At 56.8% G+C, this 22,649-nt stretch overlaps 1 protein-coding gene across 3 annotated transcripts in view; it reads right to left on the bottom strand.

Annotated features, from left to right (window-relative positions):
* The window catches only part of ADGRA1 (adhesion G protein-coupled receptor A1), a 196,831-nt gene that overhangs the window by 121,393 nt on the left and 52,789 nt on the right, over positions 1-22,649 (bottom strand). For 2 of the 3 annotated variants that reach the window (XM_031957074.1, XM_031957076.1), the window contains exons 3-6: positions 17,243-17,314; positions 6,828-6,899; positions 3,662-3,733; positions 1,869-2,032 (exon numbers count right to left, since the gene is read on the bottom strand). In XM_031957074.1, coding sequence (XP_031812934.1) covers positions 1,869-2,032; positions 3,662-3,733; positions 6,828-6,899; positions 17,243-17,314 — 380 coding nt within the window. The remainder of the gene's footprint in view (positions 1-1,868; positions 2,033-3,661; positions 3,734-6,827; positions 6,900-17,242; positions 17,315-22,649) is intronic. The other variant, XM_031957075.1, reaches the window with a different exon arrangement.

The raw sequence follows: 22,649 nt of genomic DNA, 5'->3' as shown, positions 1-22,649 counted from the left end.
CCCGGCTTCTCGATGCCCAGGGCGGGCAGAGCCGGGCCCAGGCTCAGGACGGGCAGGGCCGGGCCAGGGCCAGGCTGGGGCCGGGCCGGGGCCAGGCAGGGCTGAGCCAGAGCTTGGGGCGGGCAGAGCCAGGCCTAGGATCAGGACAATCAGGGCCGGGCTGGGGCCAGGCTGGGGCCGGGCTGGGGCTGGGCTGGACAGGACCAGGTTGGAGTTCAAGCAGGCAAAGCTAGGCCCAACCTTGGGGTGGGCAGGGCCAGATGGAGCTCAGGGTCGGGGGGGGCAGGCCAGGCTGGAGCTCAGGGTGGGCAGGCCGGGCCAGACCAGAGCTTTCCCCAGTTCCGGGGGGTGCAGAGGCAGCTCTCCCACCCCCACCCCGAGGGATGTCACAGGCAGAAATGATCCCACAGTGAGGACGTGGGGCAAGGGCGTTGGGAGCTCCTGGCTGCTCTGGGTGCCCATCCAGTCCCGGGGAGGAGAAGGCAGGCCCCCCTCTGACTGGGCCCTGGGCCGGACCCTGCAGCCGCAGCCGAGACCCTGCCACAAAGCTCCCCCCGCAGAGAGCGGCAGGAAGGGGCTCTGGGGCCCTTGGGGCCGCAGATGCTGCTATTTTTAGCTTGTCCCCGTTCTCTCAGTGCCAGGGCTTGATTGCAAACAATTATCTCCAGGCACTTCTCTAACTTCTCCATTGATTAAATAATTACCAGAGACACTTGTGCTGGACGGGCTGGAAGGGGGAGCCCTCCAGGAGGAGGAGGCCAGCCCAGAGCTCACCCAGGGCAGGGAGAAGGCCCCACGCCCGTCAGGCCCCTCACTCCCGGCGAAGCGGGCGCTCGGGCCGGGGTCCGGCTCAGCTTTCTCTGCCTTTGCCGGGCATTGGCCGGTGCCGCTTTGGGCGGCAGGTCCGAGGCTAGCTGGGCCTCTGTGGCTCCAGGCACCCTGGCCAGCCCGCCTACCATGGGCTCCCCTCTGTCAGCCTCCTCTGAAGGGTTCAGCAGGAGGACCCTGGCGGCCTCCCCTGCCCAGACATGGGCTCGCCTCCCACCGTGGATGCTGCCGGGGTCGTCACTAGGAGACCACAGTCAGATGCCTGCCACCCTCCTGGCTGCCCGGCTGGCCCGGAGCTCTAGGCTCCTTCCCCTCCAGGATCCAGGCCCATGTGACCACCCAGGAAGTGCCCCATGCGACAGGGCAGAGAAGGGGCTCCGGGCCTGGCCCAGGGAAGGCACTTCTTAAATGCTTGTGGCCCCGGTGACCTTCTGGCAGGTCTGGGTGAGCCCTGGTCAGTGCTGGTGGGAGGGCAGCCCCCACTGAGCCCCCATCGTAAGCCATCCGACTCGAATGCTGACTTCTGCCCTGACGCCTCCATCTCTACGGTCCTGCCCCGAGCCGGGGATGGCCGTGAGGTGTCTGAGCAGCACTGACCGAGCCAGACACGGTCCCGACAAGCTTTGCCCCTGAGCCCCACGAGGCCACCTCTGCCCGCTTGGTGGGACACATGGAGCGCTTCCGGCCTGATGCCCCCGGCCCCCCACCCCCACTGCCATTTCTGTCCACCACTCGGCCAGACGCCGGCTTCCTAAAGGTCATGGGTGGCTGCTCAGTGTCGAGGCTCCATCCCGAGAGGTGCCGCCCCCTTCCAGGCAGCCCTGACTCCAGGAAGGCAGGTGATGGACAGTCACTGGGGGGATGGACCCGGAACCAGCCATGACAACCATGACTTCCTGCCCGGGCCGCACATGGTGCCCAGCAAAGTGTTTTGTGAAAATCTGCCCTGTGGAGCTTATCTGGGCTCTGTGGAAACATCCCGGGGAGCCCCCACCGACCCACTTCAGGCTCTTCTTCACTGGGTTCGGCAGCCGACTCACCGCAGGTCAGCTGGTCCTCTTGGAGGCCGCGCAGAGGCCGGCCGCGCAGCGCCGTGGGGAACGCACACGTGGTCTCCTCCGCCAGCCGCACCGACGCGTTTCTGGCCCACTCTGAGACCCACCTCAGATGACAGTCACAGATGAGGGAGTCGGTGCCAAAGTGCCTGAGGCAGCCAAAGAGAGACAAGGGAGCGGTCAGGGGGGCTTGGGGAGGGGCTGAAATCTGGAAAAGAGCCCTGGTGTGCAGGGCAGACGTCAGCTGGGAAACACCCCCCCCCATGTGTCTGTCTCTGCATGCACCTGTCCGTCTGTCCACCCATCCATCCATCCATCCACTCATCCATCCATCCATCCATCCATGCATCCGTCCATCCAGAGCGAGCTCCTGTCAGCTCCCAGGACATGTTTGATCCGATCCCCTGGTCACAGGCTTCTCTGCTGTTCACGGCCTGTGTGACCATGAGCCTCAGTCTCCTCCTCTGTGATGGGCGAGTGAGAGACACCGGAGCGGCTTCTGCCGCCGGCTTGCTCCGTGCTCCCTCCTGGGGGTGAGTGGGCCAGGCTGGGGGGCCTTGAAGGGGCCATGAGGCACCGAGGTGGAGAAGCCCAAGGGGCAGCACAGGGTCAGAGACGGGAGACTGAGACTCAGCCGAGAGACGAGGGCCAGATGTGCAGTGGGGGGGCGTCGGCCCCAAGAGATGAGGTCGCCGAGTGACTGTATGGAGAGTCTGCTCTCCCTCAAGGGAGGGTCACCTCAGACTCCCTTCTAGCTGTGGGGCAGCCATAGCCCAAGAGGCACAAAGGGGGGCCCCAAAGCACACACGGTGCCTGAGAGCCAGCACACGATCCAAGGTGAGGGCAGTGGGACCCCGCGCCATCCAGGGAGCACCCTGAGAAGCAGGGACGTCCCCCCCGACCTCTGGCCAGGAGCCTTCCCCCGGCCCCCTGCTCTCCCCCTGTCCCAGACCCCCCAACCCCCACTGCCTCGTTGCAAGAAGGAGCCGGGCTTGCAGGGCTCAAAGCAAGAGCTCAAAAGCGTTTCTCGCCCTCGTGCTCCGGACCTAGATGTGGGCCCCAGTAGCCCGAATGGCCACCAGCCCTGCCCTCGAGGGGCCTCTGTGGTCCTGGGAGGCTGAGAGGGAAAGCGGATGGGCCCCAGATAGAGAAAATCACCAGGAGCTGAGCCAGGAGCTGAGCCAGAACAGGCCCCAGGGGGTGATGGGGGCACCTCAGGCCCAGAGAGGGGGGCAGAGCGGGCGGTGGCCCTGGTTGGTGCACAGGGCAAGGGGGGGGCAAGGCTGGCAGCTAGAAAAGGACCGGTCAGACTGCAAGGGGCTGCGTGGCCAGCCTGGGAGGGAAGGGCAGGCAGGAGGCGGGGAGGCTGGATGGGACCTTGAAGCCGGGCTTGGCAAACCGCCGCCCGAGGACAGACTGCACCAGGCGAAGGCCGGTCCAAATGTTCTTGGCCAGGGAGCCAAACAAACCCAGGGCAGCCCCCCACTCCCCAGCAACCCGGGGCAGCTGCCTGGACAGTGGGGAAACAGGCGGGGGCTGGGAGTGGTCAGAGGAGAGGAGAACAGCGGGGTGGGGAGGGCAGAGAGGGGGAGCACTGGGAGGGATGGGGAGGGGCCCTGATTGTCCATAGGCAGGAGGATCACAGCACCCTGTAGGTTAGAGAATGGGGGGCGAGGGGACGGGGGGGCAGGACCCCCTTTCCCCATCAGGAGGAGGAGACAGAGCCGAGGCCCCGAGAGGAAGCTGGGGGTGGGGGGTGGGACAGAAGCCATACTTACACAACTTTCAGGGCCAAGAGCTCAGAAAAGAGTCCAAACATCAGCCCAGAGAAGATGTTTCCTGACAGATTCCTGGGGAGAAAGAGACCCAAGATAAAGCAAAGCCAGGGAAGGAGGCAGAGCGCACTGACACGGGAAGCAGCGGGTGGTGAATCCGGGGAATAGGTGGTGAGCAGGCCAGGCCTGGCTAGGAGGAGGAAAACCGTCCCGGACCTCCCAGGGAAAAGGAGGGGGCTCGGCCACCCCCAAAGGGCCCAAGCTGAAGGCCGCTGTCTGGGTGGGGGGCCACGGCCCCCACCCTCCTGCCCCTCTGGCCGGCCCAAGCTCCCATGGGCTGCTGGGACAGCGGGCACTGCCAGCGCCTTTCCTACACCGAGCAGTGCTCTTGGAGAGGAGGGGAGGCCAAAGCTTCAGGCCTGGTCCCAGCTCAGCCCCGAGCCCCACGTCCCCGAGGGGGTGAAGGCCAGGGAGGCTCCGGTCTCAGTGGCCCCCAGCTCGGCCGGGCCCAGGCCAGACTCGGTGCAGTTGGTGCATGTTCAACCCCGGTGCGTCTCCCAGAACATCTGCCAGGGCATCAGGGGCAGCTGTGCAGAGAACCTGAGTGACAGAGTCCCAGACTCCCTGGCGGGGGCTCCCCAGCAGAACAGCCATTCCCAGAGATTCAGGCCCCGCCCCCCGTTCTGGGCTCCTGCCCCCTCCTCTTTTCTACAGAGCTTCTTATCCCCAAAACACGCGCACGGCTAATCTAACACCGGCCCTTGCCTGGCCTTGGGTTTCAGACTTTTTCTTCCTCCCCAGACGGCGAGCTGCCCAGTGTGTGTCACATGTTAAATCCAACATGTATGAACATATTCATACACTGCGCTGCTGCCCAAGAGAAATCAGGTGAAAAAGAAAGTAAATGAGGAGGAAAACGAAATGCAAGTGAGCGACAGCAGGAAGCGTGAGCCTGCCGGGCAGGGCCCGCCCTCGGTCCCCAGTCTCTCCCTGGATGCCCACGGCTCTCTCCGTCCCTGAGCACATGCAACCGGCCTCAGTCCTCTCACTGCTGGAAAGGGCCGAAGCCAGCAGAACGATCGTCACACGGTCTTGTTGTTGCCGTGTATGATGATCTCCCAGTTCTGCTCATTTCCCTCAGCATCAGTTCCTGTAAGTCTCTCTGCTCTCTGAAATCGTCCTGCTGCTCATTTCTTACCGAACAATAACATTCCATAACATTCATATACCAGAACTTATTCCCCACTGATGGGCATCCGCTCAGTTTCCAGTTTCTAGCCACTACAAAAAAGGGCTGCCACAAACATTTTGGCACATACAGGTCCCTTTCCCTTCTTTAGTATCTCTTTGGGATATGAGCCTAATAGTGACACTGCTGATAACTTTTTGAGCATAGTTCCAAATTGTTCTCCAGAATGGTTGGATTCGTTCACAGCTCCACCAACAATGTATCAGTGTCCCAGTTTTCCCACATCCCCTCCAACAATCATCATTATTTTTTCCTGTCATCTTAGCCAATCTGACAGGGGTGTAATGATATCTCAGAGTTGTCTTAACTTGCATTTCTCTGATCAATAGTGCTTTAGAGCATATTTTCATATGGCTAGAAATAGTTTCAATTTCTTCCTCTGAGAACTGTCTGTTCATATCCTTTGTCACGTCTCCTCCTTGAAGGATCTCTGGGGTATCGCTGGGGTATCGCTGGGGCATCGCTCGGCCCCGTCTGGGAAGGCTGTGTTAGGGCATGGCTGGCTAAGGCGGGTCTGAGGACGGGCCAGGGACTGGGCCCTGCTCTCTGGTGACCAGCCCAGCCGAGGACCCCACACTGGCCATAGGGAATAACAGCTTGGATGAGCCTTGGAGCCCATTGGCTGAACAGTCAAGGGACACTGTGGAGGGGTCAGTGCAGCCTCCGGCCTGTCATGAAGGTTCTCCTAGCGAAGGTCCCAAACTCTAAGGCTGCGGCCCTAATGAGGGGCTGTGCTCGGCCAGCCTCCCTGCCTGGCAAGGACAGGCTGTCCGGGGGGAGACACGTGGCTGACCTCGAGCACAAAGCTCCCAGGACATGCGCCCGTCCCTTGGCAAACTGAGTCACAGCTGAGGAAACTGAGGCAAACTGAGGTAACCCTGTCAAGGGCCCAAGACCAGATTTGAACTCAGGTCTTAATGGCTCCAGGCTCAGGGCTCATCCCTTGTACTGCCCAGTAGCCACCTTCTCCTTGGAGATCCTTAAACCAGCCTCTTTAGTCTATAAGTATTTATTAAGCTCCTATTCTACACCTAGAACAGTTAAAGATGCACTAATGCATTGTTGGTAGAGCTGAGGATCGAGAACAGGCCTGGAATTATGTAGAATGTGAATGAAATGGTCCCCTCTCTTTGGCCAAAAGCCCCCCCCCATCACTAAGTGACATACAGCCTAACAGAATCCTGGAAACAGTTCCTCGTGGGGAAAAAAGAGCCAAAAATAAAGCAGGTGCCGGGGAAGGGGCCGATGGCAGCCGACAAGCTCGTGAAATACTACTGCGCTCTGAGAACAAATGGAGGGAAGCCAGGCAAGACTGTAGTGACCTGAGCCCAGGTGAGCAGAACCTAGAAACGGCCCCCAGAAGGAGGCAACGGCTCTGAAAGAACTGGACCAGAACTGGAGGGATGGGAACCGGCTCCACCCCTTCTTTCCTGCTCTGTGAGTGGAAGGGCTCTCCCCCCCTCTTTCCCCCCTCCCATCTCTCTTTTGAAGGGCAGGGTGAGACCTGCCTCCCTCCCCTCCCAGGGCTTTGACCCCTTGGATTTTTGAGAGATTTCCCTGGTTTTTGACCTTTTCACTTTGTTATAAGGACCAGGCAGCTGGGGAGGGCCAAGGGGAAGAGCACCAAGGGGAGGAGCCCTGCCAGCCCCATACAAAAGAAGGTATCCAGGAAAAAAATCATGTTTTGATCTGGGAGGGGGGAGCAGCTCCACTGCTGCCCCAAACCAACTTCGAGCCCAGGGTGGGCAGCCCAGCCAGCCAGCCAGACTCCACAGGATTGAGGGCGCAGGAGATGCCCCCGGGAGCTTCTGGCTGCTCATTGCTTCCTGGTGCCCCTGAGACCCCTCTCCCTTCCGCTCCGCTGGGCTCTGTGGCTCCCAGCCCTCATGGAGCACTGCCCAGGCCCCCGTGGGTACTCACAGCTTGTGAAGACCGCTGAGTCCCGCAAACACTGGAGGAGTCAAGCAGCCGATCCTGTTATTTGAGAGATCCCTGTGGGGAGACACGACGCTGCCCATTTGGCTTGGGCTGAGGAGGAGGCCTGCCCCTCCCACGCGCCCCTGGGTGCTCCCACCATCCCCTTGGGTGCTCTCACCATTCCCTGAGTGCTCCCACCATCCCGAGTGCTCCCATCCCAAGCAGAGGCCTCTTGAGGGCCAGTGGTCATGCTCAGGAGGGGCAGGAGGGCAGAGGTTTCTCTTTCCTGAGCCTCGATGTCAGGTCTCCCTGACTGCAGCGTCACAAACAGACCAACTACAACATGGGAGCATTTGGCCCTGGGGGAAGCAGCGCCCCTGCTGGTGGGGGCAGGGCAAGGGACCAGATGGGCTCTCCTCCAGGTGTGCGGCCCTGCTGAGGGTCCCAAGCCCATCCCCAAGCCCCCTGCAGAAACCCAGCCAAGGGGAGGACAAGGGGGCCGAGGACGTGCTGGGAGTTTCCCTTGCATGCCATTGCCCCAGGATACTGCGGGAAGGCAGAAAAGAAGGCGAGGGGAAGATGGAGTGGGAAAGGGCTGCCCAGGAAACGTGGCCGGGGGTCTCGGCCTCCCCAGGACCGCCAGGAGCAGGGCCGCACCAGGAGCTGGGGCAGAGCTCCGGGCTCTGCCCGTGTGGGGCTGAGTAAGCAAGGTCTGGCCCCGGACCTGTCTGCCCGGCCGAGGGCAGGCCTATGGGGCAGCTCTGGGTCTCTGCTGCTTGGCAGACCGGGAACTTGGCTCTCTCAGGTACCAGGACCTAAAGCAGCCTTTACCCCAGAGTCCAGGTGAGAAGGACCTTCACGGAATCCCCTAGTGCTGCCCTCCCCCTACGGGCTTTGACCCCCCTTCCCCTTGGGGCACAGGAGGCCAGCAAGTGCAGAGCAAGAGTTCAGGATAAAACCAAAGTCCAGGAAAGGAGAGGGACTGGCCCCCGATCCCAAGGCCCGGCTGAGCAGGGCCCACTGGCCACAAGCTGAGCAGGGAAGTGGGACAAGCAACGGTTCTGTCACGTCAAACAAAGCCCTTCTGGAAACAAATATATCGATGGCTGATCCATGGAGAACAACTTGCAAAGGTCTGGGCTCATGAAGCATCCAGTCAGTCAGTGTCTTTGGGCCCCGGAAAGGATGTTCCTTCTCTGTGGAGGCCCAGCATTTGCATTTCAAAGATCCCATGCAACTCTGATTTTCTCTTGTCTTAGGAGAAATATTTGCAAGTCACTGATTCTATGAAAAACCCTTTTCCTCCTAAAAGATTATGCCCAATTTTACATAAAAAGTCATTACTGAGTGCAAGGCATTTTCTTTTGAAAGCACTTTCCAATTTTTGCTTTCCTCTCTCATTGAGGATATTACACGATTCTGATTCAACTTCCTTTCTCTTTATGATTGCCTGAAATATTTTCTCTGTGATTTATAGGCTTCAGAACTTAGTAATCACATTCCTCAGAGAATTAAACCCAGAGTTCCTTCCTTATGTAATTCTATGGATTTTGTTTTGTCCTGTGGCTTTGCTATATCCAGGAAATCTTGTCTTATGGTTTCCTAAAATAGGTATTAAGATTTTGTAGTTATTTCATCATGCTGTTTTGTTTTGTTTTTCACCTGGGAGTATGATTCTTAAATTATCTCTCCAAAAGTTCTTCTTCAAGTCCATTTTAAAAATGTAGCTCATTTATGTTCTTTTTTATCTTTTGGTTTCTCCCCAGTCGTTTTTTTGGTTTTGGGTTTTTTTTTTGGTATCATCATTGTATCAATTGAATTGCTTAGTTCTATCTCTTCCATTTATTTTTAAGATTGCCAATTGCTTAGCTAATATTTTTGAGCTTCTATTCTGTTATTTTTTTCAACTTTTTCATTAACAGTTCTAATTTTATTCCTGTTTTTCCTTTTGCTAATATTTGTATTTCCAACACTTAGCACGGTGTCTGCCACATGTTATTGGTGAGTCATTCAACTGGATCCAACTCTTGGATCCTATCATGCCAATACTGTCCATGGAGTTTTCTTAATAAAAATATCAAATGGGTTGCCATGTCCTTCTCTAGAAGATAAAGGGAAGACAGGTAAATGATTTGCCCAAAATCACACAGCTAGTAAGTGAGCTTAGGTCATCCTGGTTCCAGAGCTTGTGTTCTATCCACTGAGCCACCTCTGCCTACCTCCCTGGCACATAGCAAGTACTTAACAAATGTTTATTGCTGTTGTGATTATTAAATAAAAGATTTCTGTTGTGCTGTTCAATTCCTATATTTTATAGTATTTCTAATATATATGCATGCTGTCTTTATCAGAGGCATTTGTGCATTTATTAAAACAATAGTTATTTTATTGTTAATATGAAATATAATGTGATATTTTGGCTAATATTGAACTATCTTTAAGTGACTGACAGAAATCTAATGATTTTGGGGGGCTAATATTGAACTACCCTTGAGTGACTGACAGGAATCTAATTTGATGATCATATTTTTATTCTAATATGATGTTCTGTTTGCCCATATTTGCTTTAATTATTTTATATCAATAACCTTGACTACTATTTGGGGGATGAGCTTGCTCCGGTTCCGAGAGCTGAATGATAGTTGGAGAAAAGGAATATCTGGATATTCAGGAATGCTAAAAAGTTACTGGTAAATATCTAAAATAGAATTTTAACACCAGGTTTCTTGAGTCAAAATCCAAAATTCAATTCGTCTGGTCATGTTTCCTTCCATTACAGAGTTGTCTGTGATTTGTACTGATTTCTGAATTAAATTTGTGTTTGGTTCAAGTCATAATGGCAAATTCTGATTTCCTAGAATCAGTTGATCTTATATGGAGAGAAAGGGAGAAAGAGACAACAGATTCAGTCACTCAGAGAAAGGAAAATACTTTATTTAACATTTGCTAAGAATTTTAGATTTGTTATCTCACTTAGTCTTTATACTGACCAAGTAAAGTAGGTTCTAGTATTTTCCCATTTTACAGGTAAGGAAGCTGAGGCTGAGAGAGGTAAAATGACTTGTTCAGACATATAGCTAGTGAGGATCTGAGATAGGTTTGGAACTCACATCTTCCTGATTCCAAGGTTTATACTCCACCCACGCTCAACCCTAATTCTAAATGCCTCCTCTCTTCTATGAGTTTCCGAGCTCTTTTAAAATTTGAGATTTTTTAATAAATCAAAGAATGTTTCCAGTTGGCATAATTTCATCAATCAGCCAGAGATTAATTTTCTTTTTACAAGGAATATGTCATTAAAACGGGCAGTTATAATTATAAAATGCATTGCTTTTTCAGGGAACCAAATGTTGAGGTGTCGACCAAATGTTGAGGTCTAGATTTGGGGTACCTAAATGAAATTAGGGTTTAGTTGAGGTCTAGTGGCAGGTTTGGGGTACAGGGAGTCAAACAGACTCCCTTGCAACCCCCTTGGATTCGGCGCAAGGATACGGCGGTAAATGAGGTCTAGTAGCGGCATTTAGGGTCTAGATTGGTAAAAGAGGTTTATTATTGAGTTTAGAAGTAGGAGATAGGTGAAGGTAGAGACAAGGAGGGCACTGGACAGAGAGTCCAGTGGACAGAGAGTCCTCACATGGCGACCACGTTTGGAATCTCTGCAAAGAGGGGTTCCCAGCGTGGCCCTTTTAAGTCGGAGACTTAGCTAGAGGGGCTTTGGGGTGTAGCCCCAAAGTTGGCTCAGATCCGGGTGGGGCTGGGACAGGTCCGGATCTTCTATTGGAATTCAAAGGGACCAGGATTTGTGAGTCAAAGGGTAATTTACATTAACTGGGGGGGTTGGGAATCAAAGATTGGAATCTTTCCCACATCAATTTCATCAATCAGCCAGAGATTAATTTTCTTTTTACAAGGAATATGTCATTAAAACGGGCAGTTATAATTATAAAATGCATTGCTTTTTTTTTTTTTAACCCCCTCAGTTATTTGATTTGAATTGCCAGTCAAAGGTATGATCTGACTTTTCTAGGGTCAGTATAACATCAGCCTCGCCCCTGCAGACAATGCACCTGAACTATCAGCCACAAGCACAAACTTTCACTGCCAGACCTTTGTCTACACCGGTCCTTTCCCGAACACACAGTCTTAAATCCAACTCCAATCCTGCATTTTATAAACACAAACACTCTGACTCATGGGCACCCACAGAACGACCCCACACTGCCGAATGACCCTCGTGGTCCTTCAGTGTCCCTGCTTCCCTTTTGTAGAAAAGCACATCATTCTGTCAACTCTCCCTCTTCCTCTGCTCCTCCCCCCTTCCTGTTTACTCAGTATCCAAGATGCCAGCAATCGAATCATTCCTCTTCTTAGCTCTCCTTTCCTTTGCTTTTTAAATACGCGTCTCCTTGTTTTTTATGTTGTTTGGAGGCAACAATTGAAAGGGCTCCGAGGAATTGATTCTAAAGATCTCTGGAGGAGGAGAGAACACCAAGTAACCAGGGAAATTATAGACATTACTCCTCTTAGGGGGAAAAAGGCCATTGGGAGGGCTCCACTGACAGCCTGCTCGGTGTCTGCTTCCTAATCTCTACAAAATCTTTAGGGGAATGTGTTGTCTTCCCATCAAGGTCATCTCAGCTCGAGCTGTGAGAGCGGAACAGACAGACATGCAGAAACAACAGTCTAGAGAAGAGCCCACCCTGGTGGTCGCACAATTAGCTGATAACTAATGCCGGGCCCCGCTGTGCTGAGGGTCTGTGAGACGGGAAAAAGGGCACAGAATGCTGTCAAGGGAAGGGCCGCCTCAGAAGGTCTCCTCCCAAAACCCGCCTGCAGAGCTCCTGCTGGAGTCACACCGGAACCATTGCAAGGTGCCCCACGGCCACGATCCCTGATTAGGCTGAGGAGTGAGAAGGCAGCAAACAGCGGGCAGGGTCACTGATCAAGGCGCCAAGCACCTGCGTGGAGCTGCATGGGTGGGGGACACCAAGAGCAGGGAGATCATGTGGCCAGGGGACGCAATGGGTAAAAGGCAATGGGGAGCAGGGTCCCGGATGAGAGGCAGTGGACTGGCCAGGGCCAGCTTTGAGGAAGGGTTTCAGAGATGGACGAAGGACTACACCCAGATCCCAGGCAGTCCCTACCCTCAAGGAGGTTCTCAGAGGACAGGACAGAAGAGATGATAAGTGGTGAGTAGCTGGCAGAGAAGGCTGCTGTCAGAGACAGGGCATGGCCCAAAGGGCGTGGTCATCTTGTCAGAAACAGGGGGTGGGGGACAGGCCAGACCAAAGACAGCAGGCAAGAAGGTGACTGGCCTAGAGCACTATGGGGGAGGGTCTCGGGTTGCATTGAGGACTGCCTCCAGGTGCTCAGGTCTGAAGATGACCTTCATCAAGCCTGGAACCTTGTAAAGCCTCTGTACAGATCCACAAAGCCTGAAAGATGTTTGCTCCATACAGGAAAAACCCAGTTGGATGAAGAAATGGTGCAGATCAATATGCAGTTGGAAGGACTGCCCTTTGACGGGGACCTCCCTTCTCCATGCCTAGGGCCGCCCACCAATGGATCTGGGAGAGGCTCCAGAATGGAATGAACTGCCTTGAAAATATTACACTAGCACTTGGGTTTTTAAAATCAGTTTTTATTGATGGATTGTTTTGGCTGCCTAGACTTTCCCCTCTATCAGATCTTTCCTCCCATCTGTCCCAACCCAAAGAACCATCCCTTATAATAAAGAATGGTTTTCAGAAAAAAAAGAAAAAAAGGGAGATTGTTCTGAAATCATTGGAAGCCAATCATTTACCACACCCCTGCCTTCAGGTGGCAGGTCCAGCACCACCAGGGACTTGGAGTGCCCTCATGCTCCTCTCCCAACAAAGGGCCAGCTCTCCCCGGGCTGCCGTCCTTCTGGTGGTGATTTATGTCGGTTTGGGAAAGATGGGACACCCTGGCCGCCTGAGGACCCAAGGGCTGGTCCCCTCTCATACTGGTTGCTGCCTGAGGCCACCCTTGAACTGATAATCAAGAGATTTTCCAGGGAACGGGTGTGAAAGTCACGAGTAGAAAAGCAGGATCGTGCCCGAAGATGGGGCAGGCCTATGGACCACAGGGTGCATGTGGGCTATCTCACCAACAGGCTCTTTTGTCGAGTGTAGGGACCGAAAGAAGGGCCCCAGCGTGTTTTCTGGACTCTCGTGGAAGGCTGGCAGAAAGGACGGGGGAGAAGGACAGGAGCCAGCTCAGGGGCGCCCACTGGAGGAAGCGACCACATCATGGAGCAAAGTGCATGGGAGACACAGAGTGAGATGCAGCTGCAAAAACCGTGCCTTTCTTTCCACGTTCGCTCTGCTGCATCCCTCTCTCAGGCAGCATGTGCCCCATAACTGCCGATCCAAAAGCCCATGAGGGAGGAAGACACCAGTGAGTCCACACGGAGCCCTTGGTGGGCTGACAAAGGCCTCTGTCATTCTGCCGTCCCCACTGAGACCCTCCCTCTCCCCTCCTCCCCAGCTACCTGAGACTGTGACGGCCTAAAGCCAGGAAGACTTGAATTCAAATGTAGCTTCAGGCACTAACAGCTGTGTGACTCTGGGCAAGTCACTTATCTCTATTTGCCTCAGTTTTCCCATTTGTAAAATGAGCTGGAGAAGGAAATGGCAAATCCCCATATCTCTGCCCAGAAAACCTCAAAGAAAGCCATGGAGAATCGGGAAGACTGAAAAGGTCCAGTTAAGCTGAGACAGCCTTGATGATGCTGAGCTCAGCGCAGAGGCAGGAGGGCCATGGAACTGCCAAGGACCAGTGGGAGCCGGAGGACCCAGCCCAGGGAGTGGCGTTCTCTTCCATCCAAGAACAAGCTTCCTGCCATGGGAACTGTCCGGTGCTGAACTGGGTATTTTGCCCGAGGGGGCTCCTCTCTAGGTTCCAGGACGCGTTGGGTGTTTCATGGAGGACTTTCTCAGGCAGGAAAAAGTTGATTTCATTCCTTTAGTGTTTTAGGGTCTCCATCACTCCGTTTCAAAGAACTGTCCCAGGATCTCTCCGAAGCTCCAGGACCTCATCCTCCTCCGCCCCGGAGACAGCTGGCCCCAGGATGTCACAAAACTAATATGTCCTAAACGGATGCGCCCTCTCCTCCCCCAGATCCAGTCCCATACTTTGGTCACATTCACAGCCGATCTCATCACTGAGATCCTTCCTCGGCTGCCAAGTATTCACATGCAGAGGGCCCGGCTCCGCGGCACAGTGTCCACATGCCCGCTTGCCAGAAAGACACGGAGAACTCACACAGGCGAGCGCTCCCAGGGGCCAGAGACGGTGACACGAGGACGATGTCGGGGTCTCCCTTACAACCCATTGTGTGACGTGGGACCTCCCAGCCTGGCGGGCCCTCCCCAGAGAAGGGGCCATGCTCTAAGAGCAAAGCAGGAGTGAAGCAGCTCGGGGGAACACGAGGCGCAATTAGAGCAGCCCCTGAAATGGCCGCGGGGACTGTGGCAGCTCCGAGCTCACGCTGGTCTGCAGCCACAGGTGGACACCGCGACTCGACTCTAGCTTGGTAGCCCATGTTGGCCCTCGGAGAATGGACAACAAGCGACCGACCCAGAGGAAGCCTGGCTCTCCTCTACCAAATCTAACATCCGTCCCTTCTCTCCGCTCTCGTGATCATGCCCTGCCCAGGCCCCCACCATCCCTCACATGAACGGCAGGCCCGTGCCCTTCCCCCGTGTCCTTCCCCCGTTCCCTTGCTTCTCCAGTTCCTGGACTTGGGAAGACCCGGACTTGAAGTCAGCCTCAGAGGCTCACCCGCGGTGGACACACCCCCTTCCGGCATCTCCCCCAAGTCTCCTCATTTCTGAGGTGGGGGTAACAATGTCACCTGCCCCCAAGGGTTGTGGCAAAGAGAAAGCAACATTTGTAAAGCTTCACAGCTTTCCGTGCCAGCAGTTATTGGTATCGCGTTATTCATTAGCTTTCCCCTAGCCTAGTTGGGAGCAGGTTTCTCCTTTTTGGAAGATCGGGCAGGTCCCTCTTCCCTCTGATAAGGTAAGTCATCAGTTTAGGATTTGAACTTCCAACCTCTCTTTGACCCTCTCCCTCACCCCACCCCTCCTCCATGTCCCAGCCCCACTGGCCCATGGGCTGCTCCTGGCACCTTTTGGGCTGGTGCCTTTACCCATCCTATAGCCCCGAGCTGCCCTCCCTGTGTGTGACCCCTCTGCCCGGTCACTTCTCTAGTTTTTTTTCAAGGTTAGGCTCGGGGCTTCCTCTCACAGGAAGTCCTCCCTGATGCTATCAGGATGAACTTCCCTCCTCCCCTCAGGACACATTATCCCATCTGAGCCCATTGGGTGGAAGCCCCTGGGGACGGAGCTTCTCTTCTCATCCCTGTGTCCCCAGGGCTCTGCCACATAACGGCACCTGACAAATGGCTGGGGACCTCTGTCCTCAGGAGCTTAACATCATCTGATTAGCCAGGAAGAAACTCAGTGAACTGTAGGAAACATCCCTGGGCCAGTTAGGAGGGTTCCTTCAGACACAAGCAGCTCAGAGAGAGAGCATGGGAAGGGGATGGTGTCCCTGCAAGGGACTGAGGGGCTCCAAAAATGGGCAGCACAAGAGAGAGGGGCAGGAGGGGGAGAGAAGCCACTGGGGTGTCTGGGTGTACTCCACCCTCTCAGGCCCAGGTGTTCCCACCACCTCCCTCAGACCTGAGCATCCCCACCACCTCCCTTGGGCCTCCTCCCTCAGGCCCGGCTGTCCCCACTACCTCCCTCAGGCCTGGGTGTTGCCAGCTCAGAGACACTTGCTCAGGTGAGTGACCTGTGGCCCGTGTCTGGTAGACGGTTCAGACGGATGCTTGTGAGGGGGGAACACGAAACGCTTTTTGTTGCTGAGTGACCCCACAACAGCTCCTGTTGGCTCTTGCTTGGGGGCCGGCGTGTAGCCAGGGGGTGTTCGGGCCAGCACTGCCTGGGTCTGAGCTGGTGCGCTGCCCACCCACCCATGCTGCCTGTCCTAAAACAGGAAGTGACTCATCCACAGAGACACAACGCAAACCGATCTTCCCAGACCACCGCAGCCCCGCCATGAGCCCCTTCAGGAAGCCACCGAGTATCACCTGCCCCAACAAGACAGATGGAAGCAGAAGCCGGGGGTCTGAGCCACAGCCGGGGCCGGGCCAAGGTCTGAGACTCTGAACAAAGCAGGCCCGTGGCCTGGACCTCACGCTCCAAGGGCACACACGGCAGGGTCGCCACTGCCCTAGAGCTGGGTCTGCCGGTGACAAGGAGCAGGGATCGCTCTCCCCCAGCAGTTGCTGCTGCACTGTCTGCAGCCGCCTCCCCAGTGAGCGGTGACATTGCGGGGCGTTTGCTACAAGATTCACTGAGCTTCTCTCTTGACACATGATTCTTCCCCTGGAGATGGCTCGTGGCTCTCGCGCCATTCCTGTGGCGCTCTGGGCATCTGGTGCCACAGCCTGGGTTACCATGACCTTGGGCGCCCGCTTTCCTTGGTCAGGGGCCAAAGAGCCTCGTGGCAGCCCTGAGTCCGGGGGCCTTGGGAAGGGGGATGGGGACCACCCTTTACTTCCCTAAGCCGGGTCTGCCAGGGCCCCTTAACCTCCGTGACCCCAGGAGATGCCCAGAGCTGAAGGCCCAGAAACAGCAGCCAGAAGATCTGGGGACTCCAGAGTTCTCGGTGGGATGTGCAGGGGTCGTGCTGGCTCATGCCCAAACACCTGGACGAGCCCTGTGAGATGGGGGAAGGGCGAGTCTGGTGCAAGCCCCCCAAGGCAGAGGCTGGGAGCCCAGGATGACCCTGGGGGCGAGGCCTCAGTCATGTGACCGGGCCCTGCCCATTCTGGGTGTTCTGGATAAATTAACAGAAAACTTCATGGGATTCAGCCTGAGGCCAGAGCCATGTTCTCCTCACTTAATGGTCAAAGTCACCATCTCTGGGGAAGGAACTGGCTCGTGGACAATGACCACTGGCACTCACAGCACAGGCAGTGTGGGTGCTCTCCCCTCCCTCTTTCTCCCCTTCCTCATTTCCTCCTATTCACTCTCTGCTTCTCTCCCTGGGAATGGGGGCCGGAGAGGCTGTGCTGGTCACTTGGTCAGACGGGTTTGCCACTTCCCTCTCTGATCGATGTGTCCCTATTTCGCAGACAAGAAACTGAGGCAGACAGGGGTGAAGTGCCTTGCCCAGGGAGACTCAGCTAGTCAGTGTCTGAGGCTGGCCTTGAACTCAGGCCTTTGCGACTTGAGACCCGGCATCCCATCCACGGGGCCGCCCCGACAACAGCCCCCCCTACAACAGCCTCCCTTTCTGTAGGTGGGGACAGCACAGACAGGTGACCGGGCAGCTGACCCGGGCCTGGGCCCTCCCCCTGCACTGGCCGGGCGGATACTCACAGACGCTTGAGCTGGGGTAGACCGAGGAAGGCCCTGGGCTCCACCACGCTGATCAGGTTGTTCCTCAGGTCCCTGGAGAGGAGAGAGGATGCGGTCAGTCCCGGCCTGGAGGACCAGGAGCCAGAGAGTGGGGCTGACCGGGCCATGTGACCCCAGAGCGGCCGCCCGCGGGCACGGGCTCCTTCCCCTGCCCAGGAGGGCCGGGGGCCCGGTGACAGGCCAGCTGCTGCTGAGGAGCCACTGGCCCCGGCCACCGCCCCCCCTCCCGCCCCCTGGCAGGGACGGGAGGCTGAACTTGGGCTCAGGAGACTCCAGGCCCAGCAGGGGGTGGGTGGAGGGGGCAATGGCACCATCCCCCAAGTGCACAAGGGAGTGGCCCCAGGGCATCGCTGCCTGTGGCGGGCTCAGGATGGTGCTGCTGCAAAGGGTCTCCCTCCCTCCCTCCCTCCCACCTTCTCTCCTCTGTTCCATAACCCCTCCCTCCCAGCTCCGGCCTCCGGTAACTCCCAGCAAAGAGCGGAAGTGGAACTCAGGATGCCGAGGGGAGACCTGGCGCAGCCGTGTCCGGGGACTGGGCCTGACCCAGAGAGAGGCGCACATGCACACACTGCAGGGTGCACACGCACACAGAAGCACACACGTGCCCGTGCACACAAGCCCACAAGCCTGCAATGCCCCCCAGGCGACCCAAGGCTGAGGGCTCCCGAGCTATGAGGGTCCGGGGCTGCCCCCGCCCCCGAGCCACAAGCTCGAAGGTCCAAGCTCGTAGCCCCTGCCTCAAAGTGGGAGTTACAGCCCGGCCTTCCCACCTCAAACCCAGCCCTCTCTCCAGGGCCCCCATGGGCCTCTGCCCATCCTAGGAATGGAAGGAGCTCCAGGAATGAGCGTCACGGCTCCAGGGAGCCCCTTGGTAGGGGACGCCATGCAGCCCCTGGGGCCGACAGCTGCGTGGGACGCAGGCCCGCTGACAGACAAGTGGCACTTGGGGGACCTGAGGCTGAGGAAGGGGGCTCCCTTTTGCAGAGGGCTCTTTCCTTCCCACACTGGGTACCCTGAGCCTCTGAGGGCAAACAACCTTCAGACACGAGGGGATGGCCTGGGCCAGCCGGAGCCCTAATATTGCCAAGGAAAGGGCTTTGCAGGCAGGAACTAGTGCAGGGAGCACCCAGGCCCTTGTGGGAGCGAGGTAACCGATTCAGGACCCAGGCTGGGCCTGGGGACAGCAGCCCCTCCTGCTCTCTCGAGGTTGGCTCTACTGCTGGGGCAGCCCGGGGTCACCCCTTGCTGCTTTTCCCAGAAGCTATTTGAGAAAGGGCTGCCTGTCTCCGGGGTCAGGGCCTGGTCTGGCTCCTTCCCGGGCCCACATTCCGGCCTCTGCCTGACTCCGCTGGCCAGAGAACGATGGGAAAGGGCGCGCGGGGAACAATGGGCCCCAGAGCCGACCGGCCTCCCTGGACACTGGGGCCATTCTCTCAGCCCGAGCTGGGGACGAGCCTCATTAAGTCCAGCTGAGGGATGAAAACCGAACCAGGGGGTTCTGTGCCGATGGCTGCCAGGCCGAGCACTGGGCATCTGCTTGTTCCCCCCGCCCTGCGAGGCGGAAGGAAGTCTTCTTGGGGGCAGCTCAACAAGGTTCCTATTCATGCTATGGGAGGGGGGGCTGCTTCCAAACCGGGGTCCTTGTCTGAACGGGACCCACCACGAAGGACCGGCCAGAGACGGCCCTCTCGCCATCTGAAGGTCAGGCAGCTCGCAGACAAACAGCCCAGTGTGAGGAGGGCCCCGAACCCCTCTTCCCACAGACTCAGGCTCATCTGTCAGCAGTCTTCAGGGGGAGAAGGGCCCCTGTGGGCCCCAATGAGCTGGCAATGACGAGCCCCGCAAAGCGAATGGGTGTTCCCCCAGAATGCCCGCCTTTGGCCCTGGGAGTTAGCACTGAGAGGGCAGTTGGGTCAAGGAACCTGGCCGGGCGGCAGAACAAGGCAGAGGCCAGGAAGAGTAGCACCTTTGAGATGGGGACTTGAGGCCCAAGTGGGAGCCCTGAGGCCCATGGAGCATATCCCAGGGGCACTGGGCCACCTGCCTCTGCCCAAGCACCCTGCTGACCACAGACTAGCCGGGAGCTGACCGGCTCTCAGTCACTGCAAACCTAAGACAAGTTGCCTCGACAAGCAGGTCTGAGCAATTAAAACAACCTTGCCTGGCCGAGCCCACCCCGCGGCCACCTAGGACCGCCGGCCATCTACAAGGCATGCTAGGACTCAGGCTAGGGTGAGAGGTTTGGGTTGAGGTAGGCGGCCTGGCAGGATGCTGCCCCGCCCCGGCCCTGCCAGAATCAAGACCAGACCTTGTCACAAGGGCAGCATTTCACCACCAGCTCTCTCGGCTTCTGGCTTTCCCAGGCAATCTGAAGGGGCGACCTACAGAAAGCCCCGGCAAAGGGGCTCTGGCCCCCCGCCCCCACCTCCCTCTCTGTCTCCTACTTCCAGAGCCATGTGCTTGCAGAGCCCCAGCACTCCCACCCCTGTTCCGCAAGGACACCATGGTGGGCCAAAACACAAGAAGGCGATAGATGTAAAGACCCCACTTCCTGCACTATCTCCGCTGTGTTCACTTCGATGTTTCGGGAGGATCCAGAAGGCCCTGAGTACGGTGAGGACACCCAGAAATCCAAATCCTCATGGAGTTCCCGGCACCAGGAAGCCCAAGCAGAGAAAGGGACCTGGGGGTTGCTTTAAGAGATTACTTCTGTTCAGGTATTGAGGCTAGAGAAAAAGGTAAATTGTGATTTTCACCTCTCACCAATGGACTACGAAGGACTTCTCAGGCCTTCCTGACCTGGGGAGTTTTTCGTACTGTGGATCCCGGAACCTGAGAATTTGGAGCCCCCCTTTGGGCCGAGGGGTTGCCTGAACAAAAGGAAAGTGAGGGTTGGTTTTGGAGTGGTTTCGAGTACCAGGCCGGTTGGATTATAGGTGTGTGGTGGGAAGAAACCCACCCCTTTAAAAAGCAGAAAAGGAGGGTTTTTGTGATAGACCAGTTGGGGGACAGGGTGGGTTTTGGGAGATGCCCAAATGAAAAGACCTAGAGAGGGGAAGTTTCGGGGAAAAGAAGGAAAGAATTTTGGGGGTATGGTTGGAGGGATTAGGATGTCCTGTCCCTTTTTGAGACCTTTTGGGGGGAAGGGAAAAGGCCGGACAAAGTTTGAGTTTCCTGGATGTTGGGGAGGATGGGAGGGAGGAAAAAGCCCCCAGTGGAAGGGAGGAGTTTTCCCATGAGGGGGTAAGGGAGAGGAGGGACAGATGGGGAAGGGTTTTTCTGAGTCTTTTGCAAAGGGCTTCTTTTCGGGAGGGGTGAGAGATGGGCCCCATTTCACTTGGAAGGAACAGGTTTTAAATTGGCCCCGGAAGGGGGGAAAAGTTATAAAGGTCTGGGGTTTTCCGGGAGGAGAGAAAAGAAAGAAAAGAAAAGGAGAGATAAAGGAATAGAAAAAGAGATAAGAAAAAAAGGAGGAAACAAAGAAAAAACAGAAAAACAAGAAACAAGAAAAAAAAAAAAAATAAGAAAAAAAAAAAAGGGAAAAGAAAAAGGGATAAACAAGACAGGGACAAAAAGACAGAGAAAAATGGGGGCAAGGAAGGAAAAGGAGCCCTTTAGAAGGAAGGAGGAGGGGGGGGGGGAGGCGCCCCCCCCAGGGTCGGGAGTCCTCCGTGGACCTTTTTCCTTCCCAGACCAGGTTGACCTTGGTCACTTCCAAAGCGAGGAGGGAGGGAGAAGGGGACCCGCCTGGGAGCCCGGGGCCAAGGGAAGGAGTTTGGGGATGGAATTTGAAGCCGGGCAATTGAGCCTTGGGGGGCAGGTGGCAGAGGAGGAAGCGCGCCCCCTGGTGTCGGGAAGTCTCTCTTAGCAGAGGGGGAGCAGGAGCCGGGCCTGAGCTGAACCCCAGGCCAGAAGTTGTAAAGGGGGGGGGGAGGGGCTCACTCCTGGAATGGGATTCTGTCCATGCAGCAAAGGGACTCTGGGTGGGGGAGGGGCGGGAGACTGACTGGCCGGACCCTCCTGGGGGCGGGGCTCTCCCTCCCTAAGTAATTTTCCTGCGCTTCCACCTGCCCCGGCACCGATCAAGGGCCCTAAGGCTCACACAGGAGGGAGAGGAGGGGCTCGCGGCCCCTTCAGGAGGCGCGGAGCCGCTGGTCCGGAACTGCTCCTGGGTGGGGGGCGGCTGAACGAGTGCTGGGACGTGAGGGAACGTTAGTGTTCTGTAGGAAACCATGGGCCGGAGGGGTTCAGAGAGGCCTGGGGAGACCCGCACAAAGGGAGACCCCACAAAGGGAGACCCCACAAAGGGAGACTGAGCGGAGAGAGCAGAGCCGCGATTCCAGCAGACTTGGGACGGAGAGCGCCACCGGCGCCCAGAGGGGGGACGATGGAGACTGTCCATGAGAACTTGGCATTTTCACTTATTTGTGGTTTCCTGGTTGTGGGCTTTGTTCCTCATTTCCCCCTTTTGATCTGATTTTTCTTGTGCGAAGCGACGAATGTGGAAACGTGCTCGGAAGAGCCGCACGTTTAAGCCCTAGGGATTGCTCCCTGTCCTGGGGAGGCGGGAGGCGAGGGACGGGGAGAAAAGTCCGGAACGCACGATTTTGCAAAGGTAGATGTTGAGGTCTGTCTGGGCGCGTATTTGGGGAAATAAAGTAACATTTAAAAAATTGAAAGAAAGAACTGTCTGTATCACAGTCCTGTGGCAGTGGGGGAGGCAGATATCAGCAACCCATTTTACAGATGCAGAAACAGGAAATTGTCCCGTCTGGGCCTGGGTCTGAGCTGGGCTTTGGCTGGGATCTGGGTTCCTTCCCCGGGGCCATGCTCTGAGGAGCCCGGGGGAATCCATCAGGCCGCTCCTGACTCCCCTCAGCTCTCGCCCTTCTCTGGAAGGGACACCTGGGGCCGGCCGCCCCCAGAGCCCATCGGAGAGAGGGGCCTCATGCTAGTGATACTGCCCGGGCTGCAGGCCCCCCCCTCACCCCCCGCCCCCAGAGCCAAATCCGAGCCCGTCACGTGGCCCCCGGAGCCCAAACAGGAACGGGCAGGGGCCGCCTCCCGTGTTGATGTTGGCGCCCCCGCTTGGCTCGGGTCCTAACATAACGAGGGCCGCCGAGAAGCCGCCCATCCCCTCCGCCGGCTCCGGTTACTTCTCAGGCTCCCGCGCTGAGCTGGGAAGAGTCTGGAAAAATACGCCAGGGTGGGGATGCTCCCGGGGAGAGTCACGTGGGAGCTGGGCCGGCCGGGGCTTCCGCAGGGCACAAAGGCACCGGGCTCCCGACAGCTCTTAGACCGGCATCCAGCAGCCCGACTCTGGGCCCAGAGGAGTCTTCTCAGCCCCCGAGGGACCAGGGGCTTCCAC

The sequence above is a fragment of the Sarcophilus harrisii genome, chromosome 2 (genome assembly GCF_902635505.1).
Source record: "Sarcophilus harrisii chromosome 2, mSarHar1.11, whole genome shotgun sequence".
Lineage (NCBI taxonomy): Eukaryota > Metazoa > Chordata > Mammalia > Dasyuromorphia > Dasyuridae > Sarcophilus > Sarcophilus harrisii.
Note: the sequence above shows the minus strand (reverse complement) of the source record. Positions and strands in the feature narration are given on the sequence as shown.